This window comes from Meles meles, chromosome 1 (genome assembly GCF_922984935.1).
Source record: "Meles meles chromosome 1, mMelMel3.1 paternal haplotype, whole genome shotgun sequence".
Lineage (NCBI taxonomy): Eukaryota > Metazoa > Chordata > Mammalia > Carnivora > Mustelidae > Meles > Meles meles.
Genome location: NC_060066.1, coordinates 86,697,721 through 86,723,426, shown reverse-complemented (window position 1 = coordinate 86,723,426; position 25,706 = coordinate 86,697,721). Strand labels below are relative to the sequence as shown.

The 25,706-nt window shown below is 37.0% G+C and overlaps 1 protein-coding gene and 1 non-coding gene across 9 annotated transcripts in view; one reads left to right on the top strand and one right to left on the bottom strand.

The window, feature by feature from the left end:
* Window positions 1-200: 200 nt before the first annotated feature.
* The window catches only part of CSPP1 (centrosome and spindle pole associated protein 1), a 171,673-nt gene continuing 146,167 nt past the window's right edge, over window positions 201-25,706 (top strand). For 3 of the 8 annotated variants that reach the window (XM_046013008.1, XM_046013038.1, XM_046012992.1), the window contains exons 1-3: window positions 11,732-11,751; window positions 11,850-11,958; window positions 19,690-19,789. In XM_046013008.1, coding sequence (XP_045868964.1) covers window positions 11,735-11,751; window positions 11,850-11,958; window positions 19,690-19,789 — 226 coding nt within the window. In that variant the 5' untranslated portion in view covers window positions 11,732-11,734. Of the gene's footprint in view, window positions 364-703; window positions 783-1,737; window positions 1,895-11,731; window positions 11,752-11,849; window positions 11,959-19,689; window positions 19,790-25,706 lie in introns of those variants that run through there. The other 5 variants (XM_046013000.1, XM_046013031.1, XM_046013022.1 and 2 more) reach the window with 5 other exon arrangements.
* On the bottom strand, window positions 17,708-17,840 carry LOC123928835. Its single transcript, XR_006815827.1, has one exon. It is a non-coding gene; the product is annotated as a U11 spliceosomal RNA (small nuclear RNA).

The window sequence follows — 25,706 nt, the reverse complement described above, 5'->3', positions numbered from 1 at the left end:
GTAGTATCGTAGAAAACCATATGTGTGAATTAGGACAAACACAATAATTGAGTATGAGAATGGTATAGCCTTCCCCACCGGAAGAAGGGCATGTTACCATTATGCCAGAAACTGGAACTGGTCCTCTTTGTTCGTACTGCGCAGGCTCGGCCTCCGCCATATTAAAAATGGGTAGATCCTTAGGCTGTGATGGGGAGAAAAAGCTTGTTTTAGTGTAGATGTAGGTATGTTAAATAAAATGTTTGTTGAAAGCCCAAACAATAAGGATGCCTGTGAGAAACTTGAGATATAAGTAGTTCTGGACGCTAGTTGAGACGAAGATAAACATGGTATCCTTGTTTACTTCCAGATGAGTCACTACACGTGCGTAAAATTCTGTGACTTGGTTTGGCACTACGCTTCGCTAGCGGGGGGTTCTCTTACATTCCAAGGAAGCTGTGGAAACTCGTGGGAGGCTATGATTGTGTCTTTTGTCGTGTTTGTAAAAGTTAACATCTGTATAAGCTATTAGTGTTCCGAAAAAACTAGTACTCAATTCTTACAATTAGTTTACGATTTAATCTTCAGCATAACTCTGTGATACCTCTTCCTGTCCCCAAGTCCAAATTAATCTCAGCAACTTGTTTTTTACTCACAGTGAAACATTTAATTACTTCGCTTATTTCTTTGTTTTAGGTGTTTTTTCTTCCCCTCCATTCTTCAACTCTACTCTAGATTCTAAGCTCCAAAACCTAGAAACCAGTTCTGTGTTCCTTGTTTATTCCTGACACCCATCACAGATGGTCAGTATGTTTTTTTGTTTGTTTAGTTTTTGGCCTGGAGTGGAGGGTGGAGGGAAAGAATAGCATCGCAGCTCACCTTTCCAACTTCATCTTTAATCACCCTGAAACTTTGGATGTGTGGTCAGCGTTGCTTAACTACTCTCCCCTGGTGGTTGTGCTGTTTTGATTTTTGCCTGGGAGCTGAAATTAATCTTTAAAAACACAGCTCAGTGATCTCTACCATGAAATCGTTCTTGACTTCCTCCACTCCAATAATGATTCCTTTCAGGTGTCTTTAAATGTCTGTAGGTGCTTCTATAACTGTTACGTTGCATTGTATTTACGTATTTGTTTACTTGGAATTTTTTCTTTCCACTGTAAGCTTCAGAGCTCAGGACACTGCTTTGAGTTGTGTCCTCCCCTTATAGTACTGTGTATGGCAAATAGTTAAAATGAAAACATTAGAATTAGCGAATCTACACCCCTTCCTGCAGTTTTGACATTAACTTCCATTTGAAGAAAATTTATTTTAAAAACCCTCTTACAAAGTAATTTAGGATAAAGTATTCTTAGTTCCACTCTCTTGGGAAGCTAGAGATATATTTTCTAGGGTTGGCACATGGCCGCTCTGTATTGGAGTGAGCCGAATGTTGAAATTAGTTATAAAAGCCAAGGACAAAACGTTGACCAGACTCCTTGGAGAGGAAAAATACGCAGGAGAGGTGTATGCCAACACTTTTTCTCTCACTGCCACCCCTACCCTTTTTTCTTATCACGCCGTCTGGGGCTTGGAAGGTTTGGAGGGGCTAGAATCGATTTAGCTTGGGAAGAAATTTCCCATGATTTAACAAGAGAACCGGCGAGCCGGCTTTGCGGCCTCCGGGACGACAGGGGGCGCCCCGACCACGCAACCTTATACTCGGCCTAGTGGGGGCGGGGTCGCATTCTTCCGTTGGGGAAGGGCGGGCGGAGGGCTCGGCTTTAGAGGCGGAGCCGGGGCTACTCGGCTTGTCACAGTGTTCCGGTGCTGGGCTGCCGTCGCTGCGTCTTCTGCCCGCGAAGAGCTTCTGTAGGGCACTGTGCGTCTTCCCCAGCGCAAGCCCGCTCTCCTGAGTAAGCCAAGTCAACCACTGGTAGGAAGCGGGCCTGGCGGGGTGTGGTCAGGGGTGGGGAGGAGGTGATGTCCCAGGGTTCGGTTCGCGGCCCCGGGGTGGGGGCAGGGGCAGGGGCAGGGGCTCCCTGGAGGTGGAGGTTTCACGGCGGCCACGCTGGCCGCGGAGCCGGACTCCCGGGGTTTGGGAGGGCGGGGGTTCTCTGCTAGGTGAGGTCTCGCAGATGCCGGGCTAGGGGCGGTGCCCGAGTTACAGGGTTGAGGTTGGTATCCCAGATACAGTATCCTGGTCGGGGTTTCGCAGCAGTTCGGCCGGGGACGTGGGTTCCGGGGGTCTCGCTGCTGTTTGGTGGCTCGGGGGCGGTGCCTCAGTTACGCGGTCTGGACTCCGGCGCCCCGGCAGCCACCGCCACCTTGGGTGCTGTGGAGACCCGGTTGCCTGACGACGCGTTGACGCTTCTTAACGGGGCCGCCACCCACAGCTCCCGCGTGTCTTCCCTCCCCAACAGCCGGCTCTCCGCTGCTGGGCTAAGCCTTCTGGAGCACTTTTCCTTTACTCGGTGCTGGGTAGTGGTTAACGTTTATAGAGTGTCCGCTCGACGCAGTTCTCAGCGCTTTGCTTTTTTTGCAAGTGAAATTTATTCAATCAGCATAGCCCTGTGAAGTTGGTGCTGTTAATACTCTGTTTTCTTTAAGCTCGAATCTCTTCTAATTGCCTTCATTTTATGATTGGTGTCTGGAATTGGGATCCAATTTTCAGTAAATGGGGGACTCATTTCTTGAGAGTAGTGGGACTCATTTCTTGAGGGAAGCTGGCTCTCAGATTATAGGATTATAAAGTTTACCTTCACTTCCGGCAAACAAACCAACAGTTTCCAAACACCTCGGAAAATGCCAAGAATCTAATAGCAACCAATATAGGTTTGCAAAAAGCCACATATCCTCAGAGGGGTTCTGTTTTATATGAAAGAATGGTATAACATGTTGACAAGCAAGAAGGAATCCCACGAAAACCAGTGAGATGCTGCTTTCTTTTCTGAATATTCTTTCTAGGAGGACACGGGCTCTGTGGTGGTTAAATAGGTTAAATCCTCCCCGGGGATGAAATTTTAGGTTTCCTGCGTACAGATGACCTTCTGAAAGAGAGCAGGTGGCTTTAAATAGGCTAAATTGAAAAGATTGGTTTCAGCACATTATTACTCAAAGTTCTCAGGCACGAGTGATTTATTACAAACTTTGAGCAGATTTCAGATTATTCTTTTTACATTCTGACTTGCGTTCCCACTGCTATACTGAGTGGAAGGCAAAGGTATTTGAGCAAGTGTTCTGGCAATTTTGCATAAGCCAAAGGTTAATTTATGCTACTGTTCTTCATCACCATTAAGGACGTAAGTTGCTAAAGGCCTTAATTGTGCTTTTCTGTATTCGCTGTCTGTATCCTAACTTTCACCCTTCCTCACTCCCTCCAGTTACTTGATAGCAACATTTAGAAGGATTTGTCAGAATTTGGGTATGCTCATGGAAGCAAATTGATCATGTGGATGTCATCTGCTAGGAGAAAAGATTAAGTACTTTTCATTTGGTGGAAAGATCTCTGGATGGATGGGAAATGAGAAACATTGTTCTGGTTCACCTCCTCCCTTCTCTTTCTTCTAAGACTTTCATAGGCGCCTCTCTGCATCCCATGGACATATGTTATCGCTATCTGCTGTTCCGTCCTCAGCCCTGTTCTCCCACTCTAGGGTCTGTTTTTCAAAGGAATATTTTCTCCTACAGCTGTAAAGATTATTTAAAAAACCTACTAAACCTTACCCCTAGCTCCCATCTTGGACTCTTTTGTGAATTCCGGACATATTCAAATCGTTTTTATATTGCTGCTGGATCCTTTATGGGTATTTCACATCACATCAGCCCCTAACCCCGTCTGGCCAGATGTAGCCTGTGACACGGGGTATTATCTTGTCTAAATCTGATGGCAGGGTTCATATTTTAAACTTTCTATCTCCCTAGCATCTGAATAATTCCCTCCTAAGAGAGGGGAGTATTTTCTAATTCTTATGCTTCCAGAGTGGGGAGGAAATTTACAGTTCCTCCAAAGGGAAAAAGACGGGAACATTTTCTCCTCTCTTTGTGATTGAAGAAATGGGAAGAAGAAATTGGGCATACCCCATTATTTCTGGGTCTTCTGACCCAGAAGTATGCTACTTCTTTTTTTTTTTTAGATTCACCAAGGCTTAGCACAATGAGTATGTTTTGGTCTGCTTATATTTCTATCTATATGATAAACAAAAAGGGCCTAAGTTTAAGAATTAGACATGTTGATTTTCTTTCTTTCTTTCTTTCTTTTTTTTTTTAAAGATTGTGTTTGTTTATTTGAGAAACAGCAGAGTAGGGCAGGGAGCATGGAAGGGCAAAGGGAGAGGGATAAGCAGACTCCCCACTGAGCAGGGAGCCTGACAGTGAGGGCTCCGTCCCAGGACCCTGGGATCATAACCTGAGCCGAAGGCAGACACTTAACTGAGCCAACCAGGCACCCCTAGACTTGTTGATTTGGATTATGATAACTAAATGTCAATTACTGGTGATGTAAATTCCAGTGTATTTTGGAGGCTTTCTTTAAAAAGGTAATTATTGATGTATATAAGTACTATTGAAATATAATGAGTTAATGAAACAGCTCTAATTTGTTGATTTCTCAGTGTCAGGTGTGCCGTGCATTTTATGGGTGCCATTTACCTTTTTCTTCATAACAGCTCTGAAGTAGATATTTCCATTTTACAGATGAGGAAAGTAAGAGGGAGGTTAAGGAACATATTCAGGTTGGCCACATAAGAGTCAGTTAGTGATGGAATTGGGTTTCAAGTCCAGATCTTTCAGTTAAACTATTTTCTTAAGAACTTTATCGTCTGTATAGTATGTATATAGCTACTGGGGTAAAAACAACTTGATAATAAGACTTTAAAAGAAGTTGTGACTGATTTTTACAATGTAGGGTGAAGGAAAATAAAAAATTCCCTTGAGGTTTCTTTCAGCTGATTTTTCTTGTAGCTTAATCTTCAAATTATAAATATTCTTAATCTATTTTGTACTTAGGCTGTACTTACCAACTCAGTCTGTGTGATTCACTAAATCTTGAGTAATTTTGTAGTTGAAATATGTTTTATGTAAATTGTCATATGCTTGAAGGAGTGAGAGAGAAAAAAGTGGTCATGACAGCTGGAAACTGGGCTGCACTATCACCAAGGCCTTGGTGTTACTAGAAACTGGCTTGACACTAGTGCTTAGGCTTGTTGTTCTTCCACTGAAGATAAACAGTTGCACAGAACATCAACATTCGACAAAGCTCTGTGTCTGTGATAGATCAAGAGAAAAACAATACCACTCCATAATCCTGTCCAAACACAGACAAAACATGAATGTTGTCCAAGCTACAGAAAACCAAACATCCCATCTCACAGCCGATGAGTGATGGCTGCCTCTTAAGCAGTTTACAGCTTTAGATAAGATTTGTTAAGATGTCCAGTCAGAATAACTCTAACCTTCTGACAGCCTTCAATCCTGAGCAAAGCTGTGCTCCCAAATCACCTAACAAGCTGTAAACCCTATTTGTCTTTTCTAACACCTCCATGTTAAGATACTCCAGATTTCCCCATGGTGAGTATCAAGGATTCATCCCTTGATGCAATGATAAATAAACCCAAGTTTAACCACAGTAGTGTTCCTGCTGGTCTTTGGAGGGCATTGCCAGAAGAAAGCTTATTAGTATCTTTGATTTTTCAATTTAAAGATACTACAGTCTAATCAGATAGTAGAACAAAATTAGAAATGATTAAATGTATACTTACATCTAATAAATTTGATGTTTTAGTTATGGCATATAGTATGCATACTGCTATTGTTTAAAAATATTACTATGGTTACATAAAATCAATTTTAGAATTTATAATGGATGTTAAAGTGTTAGATTAAAGGGGAGCATCTGGGTGGCTCAGTTGGTTGAGGGTCGGACTCTTGATCTTAGCTCAAGTTCTTGATCTCAAGGTCATGAGTTTAAGCCTTAAGTTGGGCTCCAATGCTGGGTGTGGAGCCTACTGAAAAGAAAAGAAAAGAAAAAAAAATTTAGAAAAGAAAAAAAAAATTAGACTAAAGGGAAATTTTAAGTATCTTTAAATTCAAGAGAGAACTTCCAAACTTTGAGTTAAATGAACTGTTAATTTAATAATTGTTAACAGTATTATGTGGAGACCTCAGAGTGAGAGGCTTGTTACTTTTTGTTTTTTTTAGATAATGACATTTCTGCTTAAATTTTGTATAAAATTCTGTTTCAAAGTATGTATTATTCCATCATTTTATTTCTATTGGACATAAAGTAGGGAAATTAGGGGATTTTAAGAAGTGATTTTTTTTTTTAACATGGAAACTACTGTTCACTGTTGAGCTGTTTTGAATTTTTACTAGGAAAAATCTTTTGTCACAATTAGCAAATTAAAAGTGGCTTAACTATGTTAACTTTTGTTGGTTTGGAGTGTATTTTGTTAAAACCATATTTTAAAATCTGTTCTTTTTAGAAGTAAATAATAGAATGAAGTTCATATTATGTACTATTTAATTGATATAAATTTCAACTTTTTATTTTATTTTATTTTTTTTATATTTATTTTTATTTGTTTATTTACAGCATAACAGTGTTCATTGTTTTGGCATCACACCCAGTGCTCCATGCAGTACGTGCCCTCCCTATTACCCACCACCTGGTTCCTCAACCTCCCACCCCCCCCCCACCCCCCTGCCGCCCCTTCATAACCCTCTGGTTGTTTTTCAGGGTCCATAGTCTCTCATGGTTCATCTCCCCTTCCAGTTTCCCTCGACTCCCTCTCCTCTCCATCTCCCCATGTCCTCCATGTTATTTGTTATGCTCCACAAATAAGTGAGACCATATGATACTTGACTCTCTCTGCTTGACTTATTTCGCTCAGCATAAATTTCAACTTTTTAAAAAATGAACATGTCCATCACTGCCAGAAGTTTACTCATGCCACTTTTTTTTATTTTTTAAATTAAAAAATTTTTTTTAATTTTTTTTTTTTAAGATTTTATTTATTTATTTGACAGAGACACACAGAGAGGGAACAAAGCAGGGAGAAGCAGGCTTTCTGCTGAAGGCAGATGATTAATGACTGAGCCACCCAGGCACCCCTCAACATTTTTTTTTTTTTTTACAAGATTTTATTTATTTATTTGACAGCATGCACAGAAGAAGTGGTGGGCAGAGGGAAAGGGAGAAGCAGGCTCCCCACTGAGCAATGAGCCTGATAGGAGGCTCTATCCCAGGACCCTGGGATCATGACCTGAGCCAAAGGCAGACACTTAACCCATGGAGCCACCAGGTGCCCCTAAACATTTTTTTTTTTAAAGGTTTTATTCATTCATTTAAACAGAGAAAGAGTGGGGAAAGGGTGGGAGCAGGAGAGTGTGCAGAAACAGAGGGAGAAGCAGGCTGTCTGCTCAGCAGGGAGCTCAGTGCAGGGCTTTTCATCCCAGAACCCTGGGATCATGACTTGAACTGAAGGCAGACGCTTAACCAACTAAGTCACCCAGGCACCCCAGCATTTTTTTTTTTTTTAATTTTAGGTAAAACTTGCTTTTCTATATTTTTACAAGTTATTGTCTCCCAAGTATTAAATTCAGTATATGCTTTTTTTTTTCGTTAACTCTCTTGCATTTGAAATTGTTGACTAGTTCTTTCTTGTATCTCTCCTTTTCCTTCCAAATTATGTTGATTGGGTTTTCTTTATATCCTTTTAAATATTCCTCTCTATTTTTTTCCGTCTTCTTCTGTAACCCCCTCAAGTGAACATTGCCGGACATTTAGTTCTGGGTCCTCTCTTTTTTCCCTGTTCATGCACGTTTACCACAGCTTAAAGTATTACTTTAACATAATCAACTCTTAAACATTTCCGATGTGGTGGTCTTCCCTGAGGGGGTCTTGAATTTCCAAGTATCTGCTGGAAATTTCCATTAGCATATCTTTTTAACTCCAATTTAACATATCTAAACCAAACCAGGCCAAAAAACTTCTTGTGACTGCCGCCTGTTAAGGATTCTTCTTCTTTTTTTTTTAAGATTTTATTTATTTATTTGACAGACAGCAATCACAAGTAGACAGAGAAGCAGGCAGAGAGAGAGGGGGGAAGCAGGCTCCCTGCTGAGCAGAAAGCCCGATGTGGGGCTCAATCCCAGGACCCTGAGATCATGACCCAAGCCAAAGGCAGAGGCTTTAACCCACTGAGCCACCCAGGTGCCATCTGTTAAGGATTCTATCCATATTTAGCTTCCAGGACTTAAAACCTTTGTCATCAGTGACTCTTTCTTTCTTGCCACACATCTAATTAGTCATTAAGTTTCATGTTTTTGAAAAAAATGTTAAAAAAATTCCAAGTTCAATGAGGAAAGAATAGTTTAAAAAAGTAATGTTAGAATCATTTTATATCCACATGTAAAAAATTAAACCTTGATGACTTCACTGCACCATTTGCAAAAATTAACTTGAAATGGATCAGACTTAAATATAAGAGAAAACTAGAAAACTTCTAAAAAGGTAGAAGAAAGTATCTGCGATTTTGGGTTAGGAAAAGTTTCCTACATAGGACACCAAAAAGCACAAATGATTCAGAATTGATGAAAAGTGAATGAATTAGTGTTTGAATTAATTGGACTTCATACAAATTAAAAACTGGGTCTTTAGAAGACATCATCACACAGATGTTTACAGCAGCTTTATTCATAGTTGCTAAAACCTGGAAGCAACAAAAAATTTGGAGTACATGAGTGGCTAAATATAGTATGTGCATCCACACAATGTATTATTCAGTGCTAAAAAGAAATGAGCTACAAAGACATGAAAAGACATGGAGTAACCTTGGATGCATATAAGTGAAAGAAGACCGTGTGAAGTCTACATACTGTGTGATTCCAACTGTTTGACTCTCCAGAATAGGCAAAACTATGGAAGCAGTAAAAAGATCAGTGGTTGCCAGGGTTCAGAGCAGAGGGAGGAATGATAGGTGTAACACACAGGATTTGGGGGACAGTGAAGCTATTATGTATGAAACTGCAATAGTAGATACATGTTATATATATGTATGAACCACAGAATGGATAACACCAAGGTAAACCATAATGTAAACTATGAACTTTGAATGCTAATGATGTATTAATATATGTTCATCACTGATAACAAGTGTACTACTTTGGTGGGGGATATTGATAATGGGGGAGGCTGTGCATGTGTGAGGGGTTATATGGGAAATCTGTACCTTATGTTCAGTTGTGCTGTGAGCCTAAAACTGCTCTAAAAAGTCTTATTAAAGAAAGAAGGCAGTAAGAAAACTTAAACCATACACTGAGAGAAAATATTTACAAACCATGTTTGATAAAGAACTGGTATCTTCTATATATAAGGACTGCTTACATTTCAATAATAAAACAATTATTTTAAAAATAGGCATAAGATATGAAGAGACATTTTGCCAGTGGTTAAATACATGGATCTACAAATGACAGATATGCACAGAAAAAGATGCTCAATATTGTAGTCTTTAAAGAAATGCAGATTAAAATCACAATCTGATACTATTACATAGCCAATGACTGAGGATCAAAAATGAAATGACTAAGATCCAAAAGCCTGAAAATACCCAGGGTTGATCAGGATGCACTGCTGGTTGCAACATAAAATGATCCAGCTATGTTGTACTTCGAGGAACAGTTCTGCAGTTCCTCAAAATGTGAAACATGTTACATATGACTCAGTAATTCCACTCCTAGGTACATATCTAGCAGAACTCAAAGCATATGACCATGCAAAAACCTGAACACAAATGTTCATAGCAGCATTATTCATAAATAGCCCTCAGTTAGAAACAATCCAAATGTTCCGTATGGGTAAATAGGTAAACTGGAATTTCTGAAAGATGGAATACTGCTTAGCAATAAAAATACCTGCTACTTACTGATAGATGTAACTACAAGGATGACTCTCAAAAACATTTTTAAGTGAAAGAAGTCATACTATGTATTATATGATCAATTATATGAAATTTCTGCATTAATCAAAAACCATAGAGACAGAAAACAGATTGGTGGTTGCCTGAGCGGAGTGGAGTAAGAACTGACTACAAAAAGGCACAAGGGAACTTCTTGGGGTCAGAGAGGCATTAGAAAATGTGGTTGTGGTGATAATTACACAACCATGAATTCACCAAAACTTAGGGAAGCTGTTCAGTAAAGTGAGTAAATTTATGAATTTAAAAACAGTTCCAGGCCTTACTGAAAAAAGAAAGGAATTCATGAGTCCATACTGATAATAAGCTGATAAAGACATGTGGAGGAAGGAAGGGCTTGTAGAATAGCATAAGTGCCAACTGGTAAATAAATACGCAGGGAGCGGTAGAATTGGAATATTAGAATTTTGTAGCCCTCTTGATTGAAAGATTGGATCAGTTAAGAATCACCCTTTGCTACATCCAGGAAATTTTGAGTGGAAGAAGTGTTTGCATGGTCTAAATGTATCTCCCTATAGGCTGCATATTAGTTAAAAGGGAAAGTAGTGCAGGAATCAGACAGCATATAGACGAGGCAATCAAAAATAATATAACTAATGAAGGGCAAATGGACATGTGTGTCTCTAATTGTTGACACTTTGAAAGGACTTATCACCACTTAAGTAGTATTTCACCTGAGAATACATAAATTGAGTTTCAGTTAAAAAGGTACAGTAGGCAAACCCCAAAAGGGGAAGTTCTGTTTGAAGTGTTGGTGTTAGTTGGGCCATATTAAAACAACAACAACAACAAAAAAGAACAACAAAAAAACCCAAAAACCAGTGTTACGAGACAAAGGAAGGTTGTGTAAATGTTCCAGATTAAAGGAGGCTAATGACACATAACAAAGAATTGCAGCACTTGACCTGGACTGGATCTTGAGCTGGAGGGAGAGAAAAATAAGCTGTAAAGGACACTGTTAGGTCATTTGACAAAATTGGAACATGGATAGTGGATTAGATACAAAAGTCAGTGTTGCTAAGTTGATAATTATATGACGTCCGTAAGAACAAGCTAATTCTTTTTTTTTTTTTTTTTTAAGATTTTATTTATTTGACAGATCACAAGTAGGCAGAGAGGCAGAGAGAGAGGAGGAAGAAGCAGGCTCCCCGCTGAGCAGAGAGCCTGATGCGGGGCTTGATCCCAGGACCCTGAGATCATGACCTGAGCCGAAGGCAGAGGCTTTACCCACTGAGCCACCCAGGCGCCCCAGAACAAGCTAATTCTTAATATACTCTTAAGTGTTTAGGGGTAAACGTATGTAACTCATCCTCTGAAAAATTTTAGAGGAAATTGTTTATGTAGAGAGAATGAACTTGTGTGCACAAGGAGCAAAGCAAGTTGTGCAAAAATCTAGAAATAGGTAAAGAATATACCAGGATTGATTGTGCTATTCTTTTTTTTAAAGAATTATTTTTATTAACATATAATGTATTATTTGTCCCAGGGGTACAGGTCTGTGAATCATTAGGCTTGCACATTTCATAGCATTCACCATAGCACATTGTGCTATTCTTACTGTAACTTCTTTTGTTAAGTTTGAAATTACTGCCAAATAATTAAAGCACTTTATTAAAAGGTTTTTGTTTTTTTGACTTATGGATCAAAGTGTGTGTGTGAGTGTGAGGGAGAGAGAAAGAGATGATAATGGTAGTTATGAATATTCTTTTTTAGATCTTTTCAGATATTTAATATGTATGTCATAGGTTTTTGGGGCGGGCTGGGAGAGAAGCAAGCAGGCATATTTTGGCCAAGCTTATATGAATTTCTCAATTTGGTAAGTGAAATTGAATACTGTATGTGGGCTAAGCCTGCATGTTAATTATCCTAAAAATGTTGTGGTATAGCTGTGCTGATTCAAGTTTTGTTTTTTAGTATCTGCAAAATGGCTGATAATTTGGATGAGTTTATTGAAGAGCGAAAAGCCAAACTGTCCAAAGACAAGGCAGAATTGGAAAGTGATCCACCTTATATGGAAATGAAGGTAAAGTTAATAATTTTCTTTTAGCATGTTTCATTAAAATTGTCTCTGAAGATTAGCTTTTTGTAAATGTGAAACATCCTTTTCAGTGAGCGAGAATCTTCTGTTTCATACTTTTGTTTGGGTGTCTTGTCACCGAGTCTGAGAGCCTGATTCTGGACAAGATCGTGTTGATTATGAATGTAGTTTTTCTGTTGTGTTGTTTTGTATCTCACCGTTTCTTCTTTCTTACTTGGGTTTAATTAATAACTGCTGTGCTTCATAAAATGATGATTAGGAGACTTTCTAGTATGAGGAGCTTTCAGAATATGATAGATACAAAAACAAATTCTCATATTCTATGTATCTAAATGAAAAATACAACTTCAATAAATTAGTGTCTTTAAAATTTTTTTTTAAATCTACAAAAGTGAATTTATTGAAATAGTTTATTTTGGTATATTTGCTTTTCAGATTAGAATTTGTTCAACTGTTTCTGAAAACAGTGTTTGAAAAAACTTCCTTAAAGGTTTCCTAGTTTTGGTGAAAGAGTGATTGATCCATTTAGGAAATACTTATTGAGTCTGTGCTAGGTACTGTGCTAAGCTCTACTATAGCACTAATCTAGAGAGATAGGGCACCTTCTCTCTTAAGCTCAGTGTATTGATAAGATATAGGATATAGATTAATCTTATTTTAATATAGTCCATTGTAATCAAAGTCCCCATATCTATTGGCTAACCCAAGACAGCCCTGGCTTACCTATTGCCACATGTCTCATCTGGCTCAGCATTTGTCTTGGGCAAAGGTATGGAAAGTATGGGCATCTGGTTGACATGATAAATAATATGGTCACCCTAATTATGAGGGAATTTTACTTAAATAGCTAACATTTATTGTACGCTAGTTATGGAAGAGGCTTAATCTTTTATTCTGTATTTTTAATTCCAGTGTAATTAACATACAGTATTATATTAATTTCTGGTGTACAATATAGTGATTCAGCAATTCTGTACATTACTCAGGGCTCATCATTCTAAGTATATGCCTAATGCTCTTCACTCCCACCCACCTCCCCTCTGGCAACCACCAGTTCTCCAAATTTAAAAGCCTGTTTTTGTTTGTCTTTTTTTCTTTGTTTTGTTTCTTAAATTCTATGTATGAGTAAAATCTTATGGTATTTGTCTTTCTCTGGTTGACTTATTTCATTTAGTTTAATACCCTCTAGATTCATCCATGTTGTTTGCAAATGGTAAGAGTTCATTCTTTTTTATGGCTGAGCAATACTCCATTGGGTGTATATGTGTGTGTAACTGTGGATAAATGCTTGGGTTGCGTCCATATCTTGCTCTTATAAATAATACTGCAATAGACATCGGGTTGCACATATCTTTTTGAATTAATGTTTTCATTTGCTTTGGGTAAATAACCAGTAGTGGAAATAATGGATCATATGGTAATTTTACTTTTAATTTTTTGATGAACCTCCGCACTGATTTTCACAGTGGCTGCACCGGTTTGCATTCCTACCAGCAGTACATGATTTTTTCTCCACATCCTCACCAAGACTTGTTTCTTGTGTTTTTGATTGTTGCCATCCTGACAAGTGTAAGGTGATACTTCATTGTGGTTTTGATTTGCATTTCTCTGATGGTTAGTGATGGTGAACATTTTTTCTTGTGTCTATGGGCCATCTGTATGTCTTTTTAGGAAAAATATGTATCCAGGTCCTTTACCCATTTTTAAATTGGGTTTTTGGAGTTGTTGTATTAAATTCTTCGTGTATTTTGGATATTAACTTGGTATTGGCTGTATCATTTGCAAATATCTTTTTCCATTTGGTGGGTTGTCTCCCCCCCACCTTTTTTTTTACTGTGTTATTTTTGTCACCATAAAATACAACATTAGTTTTTGATGCTTCCAAGATTAATTGTTTATGTGCAATTAATATAATTAGTAGTGCTCCATCCAATACGTGCACTCCTTAATACCCACCAGCAGGTTCACCCATCCCCCCAACCCTCTCCTCTCTGAAAAAAAAAAACCCTTAGTTTCTCAGAGTCCATAGTCTCTCATGGTTCGTCTGCCCCTCTGATTTCCCCCAATTCACTTTTCCTTCCCTTCTCCTAATGTCTTCCATGTTACTCCTTATGTTCCACAAGTAGGTGAAACCGTATGATGTCTCTCTGCTTGACTTATTTCACTCAGCATAATCTCTTCCATTCCCATCCTTGCTGATGCAAAAGTTGTTTATGCAAAAAAGTTGATGCAAAAAGTTATTTATCCTTTTTTCGTGGCTGAGTAATATTCCATTGTATGTATGAACCACATCCTCTTTATCCATTTGTCTGTTGAAGGGCATCTCAGCTCTTTCCACAGTTTGACTATTGTGGGGGTGTTCTTTTTGTTTTGTTGATGATTTCCTTTGTTGTGGGGAAGCTTTTTGTTTTGATGCAGTTCCAATAGTTAAATTTTGCCAAAGGACACATATCTAGAAAAATCATGGTAAGGCCAATGTTTTAAGATCTTATTGCCTATATTTTCTTCTAGGAGTTTTATGGTTTCAGACCTCACATTTAGTTCCTAATCCATTTTGAGGTTATTTTTGTGTATGGTGTGAGAAAAGTCATCCAGTTTCTTTCATCGTATGTTGCTATCCAGTTTTCCCAACACCATTTGTGGAAGAGAACATCTTTTTCCCATTGCTTATCCTTGCCTCTGCTGCTGCAGATTAATTGACCACATATGCTTGAGTTTATTTCTGGGCTTTCTATTCTATTCCATTGATCTGTGGGTCTATTTTTATACCACAACCATACTATTTTTATAATTAGAGCCTCCTAGTATATCTTGAAATCTGGGATTGTGGTACCAGTATTTTGGTTTCTTTTTAAGTTTGCTTTGGCTTTTGGGGTCTTTTGTGGTTTCATACAAATTTTAGGATGATTCTATTTCTGTGAAAAATGCTGTTGGTATTTTGATAGAAATTGCATTAAATCTGTAGATTGCTTTGGGTAGTATAGATATTTTAACAATGTTTGGTTTTTCAGTCCATTCCAGAGCATGGAATATCTAACCATTTGTTCATGTTTTCTTCAATATCTTTCATCACTGTTTTATAGTTTTTACAGTACTAGTCTTTCACCTCCTTAATTAAGTTTATTCCTAGGTATTATTTTTGTGTAGTTATAAATGAAATTGTGTTCTTTTTTTTTTCCTACCCGATTTTTAAAATTGATTTTTAAAAATTTTTATTAACATATAGTGTATTATTAGCCCCAGGGGTACAGGTCTGTGAATCGCCATGTTTATACTTCACAGCACTCACCGTAGCACCTACCTTCCCCAGTGTCCATAACCCAATCGCCCTCTCTCTACCCCCCTGAAATTGTTTTCTTGATTTCCGTTTCATGATAGAAATGCAATAGGTTTCTGAATATTGATTTTTTTTTTTTTTAAACCTGTGGCATTATAGGATTCATTTATCAGCTCTAGTAGTTTTTTGGTGGAGACTTTAGGGTTTTCTGTATTTAATATCATCTACAAATAGTGAAAGTTTGACTTCTTCCTTACCATTTTGGAGGCCTTTTATTTCTTTAACTTGTCTGATTGCTGTGGCTAGGACTCTCAGTATTACGGTGAATAAAAGTGGTAAAAGTGGACATCCCTGTTTTGTTCCTGATATTAGGGGGCAAGCATCAATTTTTCTGTTAATGTTGGTAGCTCTGGGTTTTCCCATATGGCCTTTGTTATGTTGAGGTATGTTCCCTATAACTACTTTGGTGAGAGTTTTTATCATACATGGATGTTGTACCTTGTCCAGTGCTTTTTCTGTATCTACAGAAATGTATATATATGTATACATAGTTTTATCCTTTCTCTTGTTGATTTTATGTATTGTGTTGATTTGTGAATATTGAACTACCCTTGTATCCCAGAAATAAATCCCACTTGATCGTAGTGAAGTTTTTTTCTAAATGTAGTGTTGAATTTGGTTTGCTAATATTTCGTTGTGGACTTTTGCCTCTACATTCATTAGAAATATGGGCCAGTAATTCTCTTTTGGTATTGTCTTTATTTGATTTGAGAATGAATTTGGGAACTTTCCTTCCTCTTCTATTTTTTGGAATAGTTTGAAAAGAATACATATTAACTCTTCTTTAAAATGTTTGGTAGAATTCACCTGTGAAGCCATCTGATCTTGGACTTTTGTTCATTGGCAATTTTTGATTACTACTTCAATTTCATTGCTGGTAATTGGTCTGGACACATTTTCTTTGTCTTCCTGATTCAGATTTGGAACATTGTATGTTTCTAGGAATTTATCTATTCCAGGTTGTCTAATATGTAGGCATATAATTTTTCATATTCTTTTATATTTCTGTGGTGTTGGTTGTTATTTCTGCTCTTTCATTTCTGATTTTGTTTATTTGAGCTCTCTCTTTTGGTGAGTCTGGCTAAAGCCTTATCAGATTTTGTTGATTTTTATAAAGAACCAGCTTCTGGTTTCATTGATCTGTTGTTTTTTTAGTTTCTATTTCATTTATTTCTGCTCTAATGTTTATTATTTTCTTCTTTCTACTGGTTTGGGGTTTTGTTTGTTCTTTTTCTAGCCCTTTAGATGTAAGATTAGTTTACTCTTTTGAGATTTTTCTTGCTTCTTGAGTTAGGTATATATTGCTTATAATCTTGCTTTTTAGAACAGCTTTTGCTGTATCCCAAACATTTTGGTCCATCATGTTTTCATTTTTATTCATCTCTGTGTATTTTTTGATTTCATTTATATCTTGGGTGACCCATTCATTGTTTAGTAGCATGTTATTTAACCTGCATGTATTTGTCTTCATTCCAGTTCTTTTTTTTTTTTCTTGCGGTTGATTTCTAGTTTCATATCATTGTGGTCAGAAAAGATGCGTGATATGACTAAATTTAATCTTTTTGAATTCATTAGGACTTGTTGCCTAATATGTGATGTATTCTAGAGAATGTTTCATGTACACTTGAAAGGATTGTGTATTCTGCTGTTTTAGGACGAAATGTTTCTGAACGTATCTGTTAGATCCACCTGTTCAATGTGTCATTTGAAGCCACTGTTTTCCTTGTTAATTTTCTGTAAGGATGATCTATCTGTTGTTGTTAGTGGGGTGTTAAAGTCTCGTGTTACTAGTATTACTACCAATACTATCATTACTATCAATAGTAGTATTGATTGGTACTTCCTTTATGGTAATTAATAGCTGCTTTATGTATTTGGGTGCTCCCATGTTGGGTGCATAAATATTTACAATTGTTCTGTCTTCTTGTTGAGTTAATCCCTTTATGATTGTGTAGTATTCTTTTTCTCTTGTTACAGTCTTTTTTTTTTTTTTTTCTTAAGATTTTATTTATGTATTTGACAGAGAGAGAGAGATCCCAAGTAGGCAGAGAGGCAGGCAGAAAGGGTGGGGGAGGCAGGCTCCCTGCTGAGCAGAGAGCCCGATGTGGGGCTCAATTCAGGTCTGAGATCATGACCTGACCCAAAGGCAGAGGATTAACCCATTGAGCCACCCAAGCACCCCTACAGTCTTTGTTTTAAAGTCTGTTTGTCTAATATAAGAATTGTTACCCCCATCTTTTCACTTCAATTTGCATGATAAATGTTTTTCTATCCCTTCACTTTCTATCTGTATATGTCTTTTGGTCTTAAGAGTCTCTTGTAGGCAGCATATATATTGTGTCTTGCCTTCTTTTTTTTCCTTTCCTTTTCTTTTTTTTTTCTTTTTCTTTTTTTAAATGGGGCACCAGGACCAATGATCACAGCTGCTCAGAAACCAGAAAATTATGATTCTGAAATCTCTTGATGTCCATTTCACAGGAAGAGCAATGCAACTGCCCAACATGTACCACTCATGACACAGCCCTTTTTTGTATGTCTTGCTTTTTTATCCATTTAGTACCCCATGTCTTTTTGGAGCATTTATTCCATTTACACTCAAAGTATTTATTGATAGGTATGTACTTGATGCCATTTTGTTAATTGTTTTCGTAGTCCTTTGTTCCTTTCTTCTCTTGCTCTCTTGTGCTTTGATGGTCTTTTTCCAGCGATATTCTTGTAAATTTATATATTACTTTAGGCTTATATGTAACATCTTATGCATATAGCAAGCAGTCTATATTAAGTTAATGGTTGCTTAAGTTTGAACCCATTATAAAGCACTAAATTTTTACTCCCATCTCCCCCATGTTTTAGGTATATGGTGTCATATTTTACATCCTTTTATTTTGTGAATCCCATTACTGAATTTTTATAGATACATATTTTAAAAAGATTTTGTTCTTTTGAGACAGAGCACGAGAGAGCACAAGCAGGGGGAGGGGGAAGGAGAGGGGAGAAGCAGGCCGTTCACTGAGCAGGGAGGCTAATGTGGGGCTCCATCACAGGACCTGGAATCATAACCTGAGCTGAAGGCAGATGCTTAACTGACTGAGCCATCTAGGTGCCCATATAGATATATTTGATTTTACTTCTTTTGTGCTTTAACCTCTGTACTGGTTTTCTAAGGGATTATTCTGTTTTACTATGTTAATATGTAGCTGTGAAATTTTTTCCTTTTCTACTTATCTTTTTCCTGCTATGGCCTTTCCTTTCCCCACAAAGAATCCCCTTTAACATTTCTTGTAAGGCTAGTTTAGTGGTAATGAATTCCTTTAAGTTTTGTTTGTCTGGAAACCTTTATCTTTTATTCTGAATGCTAGCCTTGCTGGATAGATTATGCTTTGTTGCAGATTTTTTTCTTTCATGGATGAGACTTGGTCTTAAGAGACTACATTTATGATTCACATGAATCTATGAGATAGATACTGTTATGCTCATTTTCTAAATGAGTAAAGTGAGTTATGGGGAAGTTAAGGTCACAGAGTTAGTAGAAGTAGGCTTTGATTCCTGACATCCTGACTGTAGTGCTTGCTCTCTTAACCACCATACTACATTGCTGTCTTTCCATAAAAGCTGCTCTGGTCAAGGAGTTGTGTCAAGGACTTTCATGTATTATCTTACTGAATCATAATATCCCTGCTAAGTACGTGGAATATTTTTGTTTTACAGATCAAAAAAGTGAAGCTCAAAGGGGTTAATTTATCCAAGTACACACAGTGGTGGCTTCATGATTGGAACCATCATATGTCCAGCCCCCAAGTCTGTGGTTTTGAACCACTCTTTTCTTAGGACTAGGTTACAGTGTTTGAAAAGAGTTATTACATATAATTTTAGTATAATTACTAATGTTAAGTAGTACATAAATCATGATCTTTAAGTCTTATTTCAAGTATCACTGCTCAGTGAAGTCTTTCAGTCCCTCCATCATTTATGGCCGTTCTTACCATGCTTCATTTTTCCCCATAGACCTTACCAATTACTCTCTATGTATTACATAGTCTACTTACATATTATGTTTGTCGTTTGTCCCCTCAGTAGTTTGAATTCCATGATGGCAGAGATTCTTATATGTTCTTTTCATTTGTGTTTCCAGTGCCTGGGACACTATGTAGTAGGAACTCAGTGAGTATTTGTTGATAAATGAATTCTAATATTTAATTAGAATTTACTACACTTATTACAGTGTTAAATACTTTTGGTTAATTCCTCAAATGTAACACTTAAATTTTTTCTATGATGCATTATGTAATTTGGTCAAGTCATTTCATTAGAGTACTGAGTGTACAGTGTATATTTAATGTAGATTTTCCCCTCTTTGGTAAATATAATATCTCTTTCAGGGAAAGGCATCAGAGAAGCTTTCTGAAAACAGTAAAATATTAATCTCCATGGCTAAGGAAAACATACCACCAAACAGTCAACAGACCAGGAATTCTTTAGGTATGTCATTAGGTTTGCCAAATTGATTTTAAAGTATTCTTTGCAGGCTGTTTTGAAAGAGCTTTGTATTTTCAGAAAAAAAGATTTCTTTGGAATTACAGTAACTCTTTGATTTCTGGAATCTTACATATAACTGTACTGTCTGCAAAGAAAATGTAATGCATACTGAGAACCACCTACCCATTTTAAATGATATTCCTTTATAATCTATGGGAATCATGGCAGTAAGTATATACAACATAAATAAAAATTAATTGAAAAATTTGAATGGAATTTGTGTGTGAGAGGATAAATATGTTAACTGCATAAAAATGATGGATGTTTATTTAAAAATCAGATGCTTAGAGGCTACAAAATGCTATTTAGTGAACATTTTAATTATAGATTACTATATTAGAATTATACAGAACTTAATATTGCAGCTATGCTGAGTTTTTAATTATGGTTTGTTATGAAAATATGTAGAGATTTTTTTATGAAGTATAAATAACATACAGTGTTATATTCAGGTGTACAAATGATTGAACAATTCTATATATTACTCGTTGCTTACCACGGTAAGGGTGGTCATCATACAACATTACTGTGGTATTACTGACTCTATTCCTTATGCTATATTTTTCATCTTTGTTTGGATTTTTATCTATTTCACATATCCCCTCATTCACTTCACCTTTGGCAACCACCAGTTCAGTTTGCTATATTTGAGTCTGGTTTTTCTGTTTTGTTTTTTTAGATTCACATGTAAGTGAAATGATACAGTATTTGTCTTTCTCTGTCTAACTTATTTCACTTACCACAATACCCTTTAGATCCACCCGTGTTGTTGCAAGTGACAGGATCTTGCCCTTTCTTATGGCTGAGTAATATTCATTCCTTATATGTAACCATGTCGTCTTTATATGTTTGCTATTGATGGATACTGGGTTGCTTCCCTATCTTTTTATTGTAAATAATACTGCAGTGTGCTTAGGGGTGATATCTTTTCAAAATAATATTTTTGTTTTGTTTGGTTAAATAACCAGTGATGAAGTTACTAGGTCATATGTTATATTTATTTTTAATATTTTGAACCATCTCCATGCTGTTTTCTATGATGACTAAACCAGTTTACATTCACACCAGTAGTGCATAAGGGTTCCTTTTTCTCCACGTGATTCTCTCCACATGCTTTTTCTTCACTTGTTGTTCCTTATGTTTTTGATTTGTAGCCATTCTGGCAGGTATAAATATGGTTTTGATTTGTATTTCCCTGCTGATTTATGGTGATGAACATCTTTTTATTTGTCTGTTGGTCATCTTTGTGTCTTCTTTGGAAAAATGTCTCTTCCTGTCTTCTGCCCATTTTTTAACTGTATTACATGTTTTGTTTTGTTGGTTTTTTTTGGTGTGGCATAAGTTCTTTATATATTTTTGATATTAAACCCCTTACTGGATGAATTGTTGGTAAATATCTTCTTCTCTTCAGTGGGTTGTCTTGTTTTGTTGATGGTTTCCTTCATCGTGCAAAAGCTTTTTATTTTAGTGTAGTCCCAGTATTTTGTTTTTGCTTGTTTTCTTGCCTTAGGAGACATACATAGAAAAATGATGCTAAGACTGCTGTCAGAGGGATTATTGCCTGTGTTTTCTTCTAGGAGTTTATGGTTTCAGGTCTCACATTTAGGTCTTAATCTTTTTTGAGTTTGTTTCTGTGTATGGTGTACAAAGTCATCCAGTTCCATTCTTTTGCATGTAGCTATCTAGTTTTCCCAACACCATTTATTAAAGAGATTATCTTTTCCCCATTGTATATTCTTGGCCTCCTTTGTCATAGGTTAATTGAACATATAAGTGTGGATTTAGTTCTGGGCTAGCTATTCTGCTGCATTTATCTATGTGTCTGTTTTGTACCAGTACCATAGTGCTTTGATGACTATAGCTTTGTAGTATATTTTGGAATCTGTTATTGTGATACCTTCAGCTTTGTTCTTTCTCAATATTGCTTTGACTATTCAGGCTCTTTTTATTTATTTTAAAGGTTTATTTATTTGATAGAGAGTGAGAGAGCATGTGAGCATGAGCAGGGGGAAGGGCAGAGGGAGAGAATCCCAAGCAGACTCTCTGCTGAAAGTCGAACTTGATGCTGAGCTTGATCCCCAGACCCTGAGATCACAACCTAAGTTGAAATCAACCTAAGTTGAAATCAAGAGTCAGATGCCCAGCTGACTGAGCCACCCAGGAGCCCCCAGGCTCTTTTTAAATTTTAGTATTATATTTTGGAAAAGCTCCTTTATTTCTAAGGACCCCAATTTCTTTATTTGTAACATAAAGAAGTTGGGTTATCTTCCAGACCTAAATTTTTATGAATTGAAATTTTGATTATTGCCAAAGATAATTTTTTAAAAGTAGATTCTCTTAAGCAGTAAGGTTAGACAGAATCACTTTGAAATTCTCGGTTACAGCTTGCTCTGGATTGTACCTGTCATGCCTTTGTGACCTGGCACAGGTTATTTAAACTCTGTTTCCTTATCTTAAGAATTGGCATCTATCTTAAACAGGTTATTGTAGCAATAATTGAGTACATGTGAAAAGATCACTGGCACATAGTTGGTACACAATAAATACTTATTTTGTGACCTCATATCTTTTTTAATGTAGGTTTTCGTTTTTGAAAATTAGGAATTTAAGAATTATTCTTTATTACATGCACAAATGATAGTTTAAAGTCTAGTTTAAAGACAGTGACCTCTGTTTATTCCTTAATTGGTGTTCTTTAGGGCAATGTCTTACGCCTTTTCGTTTCATACATTCCTTGACTGACGTTATCCACTCAGAGGCTTTATATGCCATCAGTGTGTTCATGACCCCTAAATCTGTATTCCAATCCTGATTTTTTTTTAATTGAACTCTGGACCCATATGTCTAATTTCCTGTTGGACATCTATACTTGGATGTCATGGGCTCAAAATTAACATATGCAAGATTACCTTTTTTCTTAAACTTTCTGGTACTCTCATGAGGTGTTTGCTTAGTCATCCTCGACTCCCTTTGTCCCTTTGCCTCCCACAGCAAGTAATTACATAAGTTCAGTTGACTCTACTGCTTAAATTTAAAAATAATTTGATTTTTCTCTAATCCCACAAATATTATTTTATGCAGGCCTATGCTGTCTCAGATTTTCTTCTAATTGTCTTTTTGTTTTATGGTCTGACCCCCACTACTAAGTCTGCACTGCCCTGATTATCCTTTCAGAAAACAAAGGATCACTTTAATCTTGCTCAACTCCTTCAATGTATTCTTGTTTACTGTATGATAATTTTATCCTTTTATTGCTTTTCCAAGACTGTGTTGGCAGTTTATGCCTTGTGCTTCTGTCCCATTGATTCTCCCCATGAAGTGTAGTTTTGAATTTACTTAGCTGTCTCTTTTACTACAGTGGTATACCAGCTTGCCTGGCATTGTATATTTGCTGCCTAGCACAGTGCCTGGCACTTTATTAAAGATGTTTTGAATGAATGAAGGTTCTGATTGCAAAAATAAACTCTTCTGTTGGTTGTGTAAAATTTAATTTTCATAGTGTTTTATTGCCAACTGAAACAATAATTGTTTTTGTGCTTTGAATCTTATTAAAGAAAAATATATAATTTGATTAATTTGATAACTTATCAGTATTCGGGTATGACTGACTTGAATAATTGTGGCCTTACAATTAGGCCAAATGCATATGAAAGGATGCTCAACATCACTAGTCATGAGGAATTGCCATCACTAGTCATGAGGAAAATGCAAATTAAAACTACAAAGAGACCACATCATGCCTGTTAGAATGGCCATCATCAAAAAGACGGATAACAAATGCTGGCATGGAACCCTTGATTGCACACTATTGTTGAGTTGAAGACATGCATAGTTAAATTAAGTCAGAAAAATATAGTGCATGATCTCACATGTGGAATATAAACAGAAAACAAAACCAAACTCAGAAAAAGAGCTCAGATTTGTGGTTACAAGAGGTGAAGGGTGGGGGCAGGGGAATTAGAGGAAGGTGGTTAAAAGATCTTAATTTCCAGTTATAAATAAGTACAGTGTTTAAAAATAAATAATATATACATACATATTAGGGAAATAATGTATAACATGATGATTACAGCTAACATTGCTGTGTGATGTATAGGAAATTTGTTGATAGTAAGTTCTAAGAGTTCTCATCAGAAGGAAAATGTTTGTCTTTTTTTTCTTGCCTTTTCATTGTATCTATACAAGAAGAGTCCAAGCACCCTTTGAAAGTTTTAAGCAGGGTCTGAAAACTCTTGGTGTTTTGGAGAAAATTCAGACTTACCCAGAAGCCTTTTATAGCATCTTCTGTCATAAACCTGAGAATCTTAACTGCAAAAATCCTTAGTGATCTTTTTACCGTACGCACATTATCTGATGTACAGGCTTTGGGATTTTGGAACAGTTATCTACAGGCTGTTGAGGATGGTAAATCTGCAATAACAATGGAAGACATTCTTATTTTTGCAACCGGTTGCAGTTCCATTCCACCTGCAGGATTTAAACCTACTCCTTCAACTGAGTGCCTTCATATGGATTTTCCTGTTGGGAACAAGTGTAATAACTGTTTAGCTTTCCAATCACCAATACGTATCAAGAATTTCAAGAAAATGTGGACTTTGCCATAAGAAACACCCTAAGACTAGAAAAGGAAGGAAGTTTTCAGATGTTAGCAGAACCTATTGTGCTAATTATTCCACAGTATATTTAAATTAAACAATCAAGCTATATGCCTTAAGGTTACACAGTGATGTATGTCAGTCATTTCTCAATAAGACTGGAAAAAATCAGGCCAAGTATGTAGTTTGTCATGATGGGAAAAATGTAAAAGAATTTGGTATTAGAGAGTTTCTTTCTTTCTTTTGAGAGTTTTCTCATGTGGTTTCTTACAGGACTTAGGAAGCAAACTGGTCTAAAAAAGGTCAAATTTGGAAATTATATTTTGAATTAAGGTCTTTGATACCCTACTTGAATAAGTAATTAAGCATAGTAGTTATCAATAATATATAAACTGGCAATATTCATTTAGCCAGTAAAAATCTATTGACAGCTCATGATGCAGCTATCATGAGCCCCACTGCATTTTTCTGATTTTTCTAAATTCATATCTGTTAGTGGTAATATTTATGGGTAATGCTTATCCACGTAGCTTATTCTTCCATTCTCATTCTTCACCTCACACAGAAGTATTTCAGGAGTTGATTTCTGACACCCGACTACCCAGGGTTGAACCAAACTTCACAGTTTAAGGGCATAGTCCTCCACAAGGCTCTTCTCTTACTTTGGACATCAGCAGCTAGTTTTTTTTTTTTTTTTTTTTTTTTTTTTTTAAAGATTTTATTTTATTTATTTGACACAGAGAGAGATCACAAGTAGGCAGAGAGGCAGGCAGAGAGAGAGGAGGAAGCAGGCTCCCTGCGGAGCAGAGAGCCTGACGCGGGGCTCGATCTCAGGACCCTGAGATCATGACCTGAGCCGAAGGCAGCGGCTTAATCCACTGAGCCACCCAGGCGCCCCATCAGCAGCTAGTTTTGTTGGAGTCCACAGGCCATCCTCTATTCTGGCTACAAATATGGGGGTTTCCACTACCCTGTCAAGTTTGATAATCACTAGAATGACTTACAGAACTCAGGAAAGTGCTGTACTTCATGATTACAGTTCTGTTGTAGCACAGGCCTCAGATTAGAACTAGTCGAAGAGGGGAGATGGATTAGGAGTGGTCCATACGTGAAGCTTCTGTCAGCCTCAGGATATGTCACCCTCCTCTCCTGCAACATCAGTGATTGCCAGCCAGCATGCCCACCTGAGTTTCAGTGTCCAGAGCTTTTACTGAGATTTCACTGGCCATGTCCCTCAGTCTCCAGACTCCCTATTTTCGCCTGAA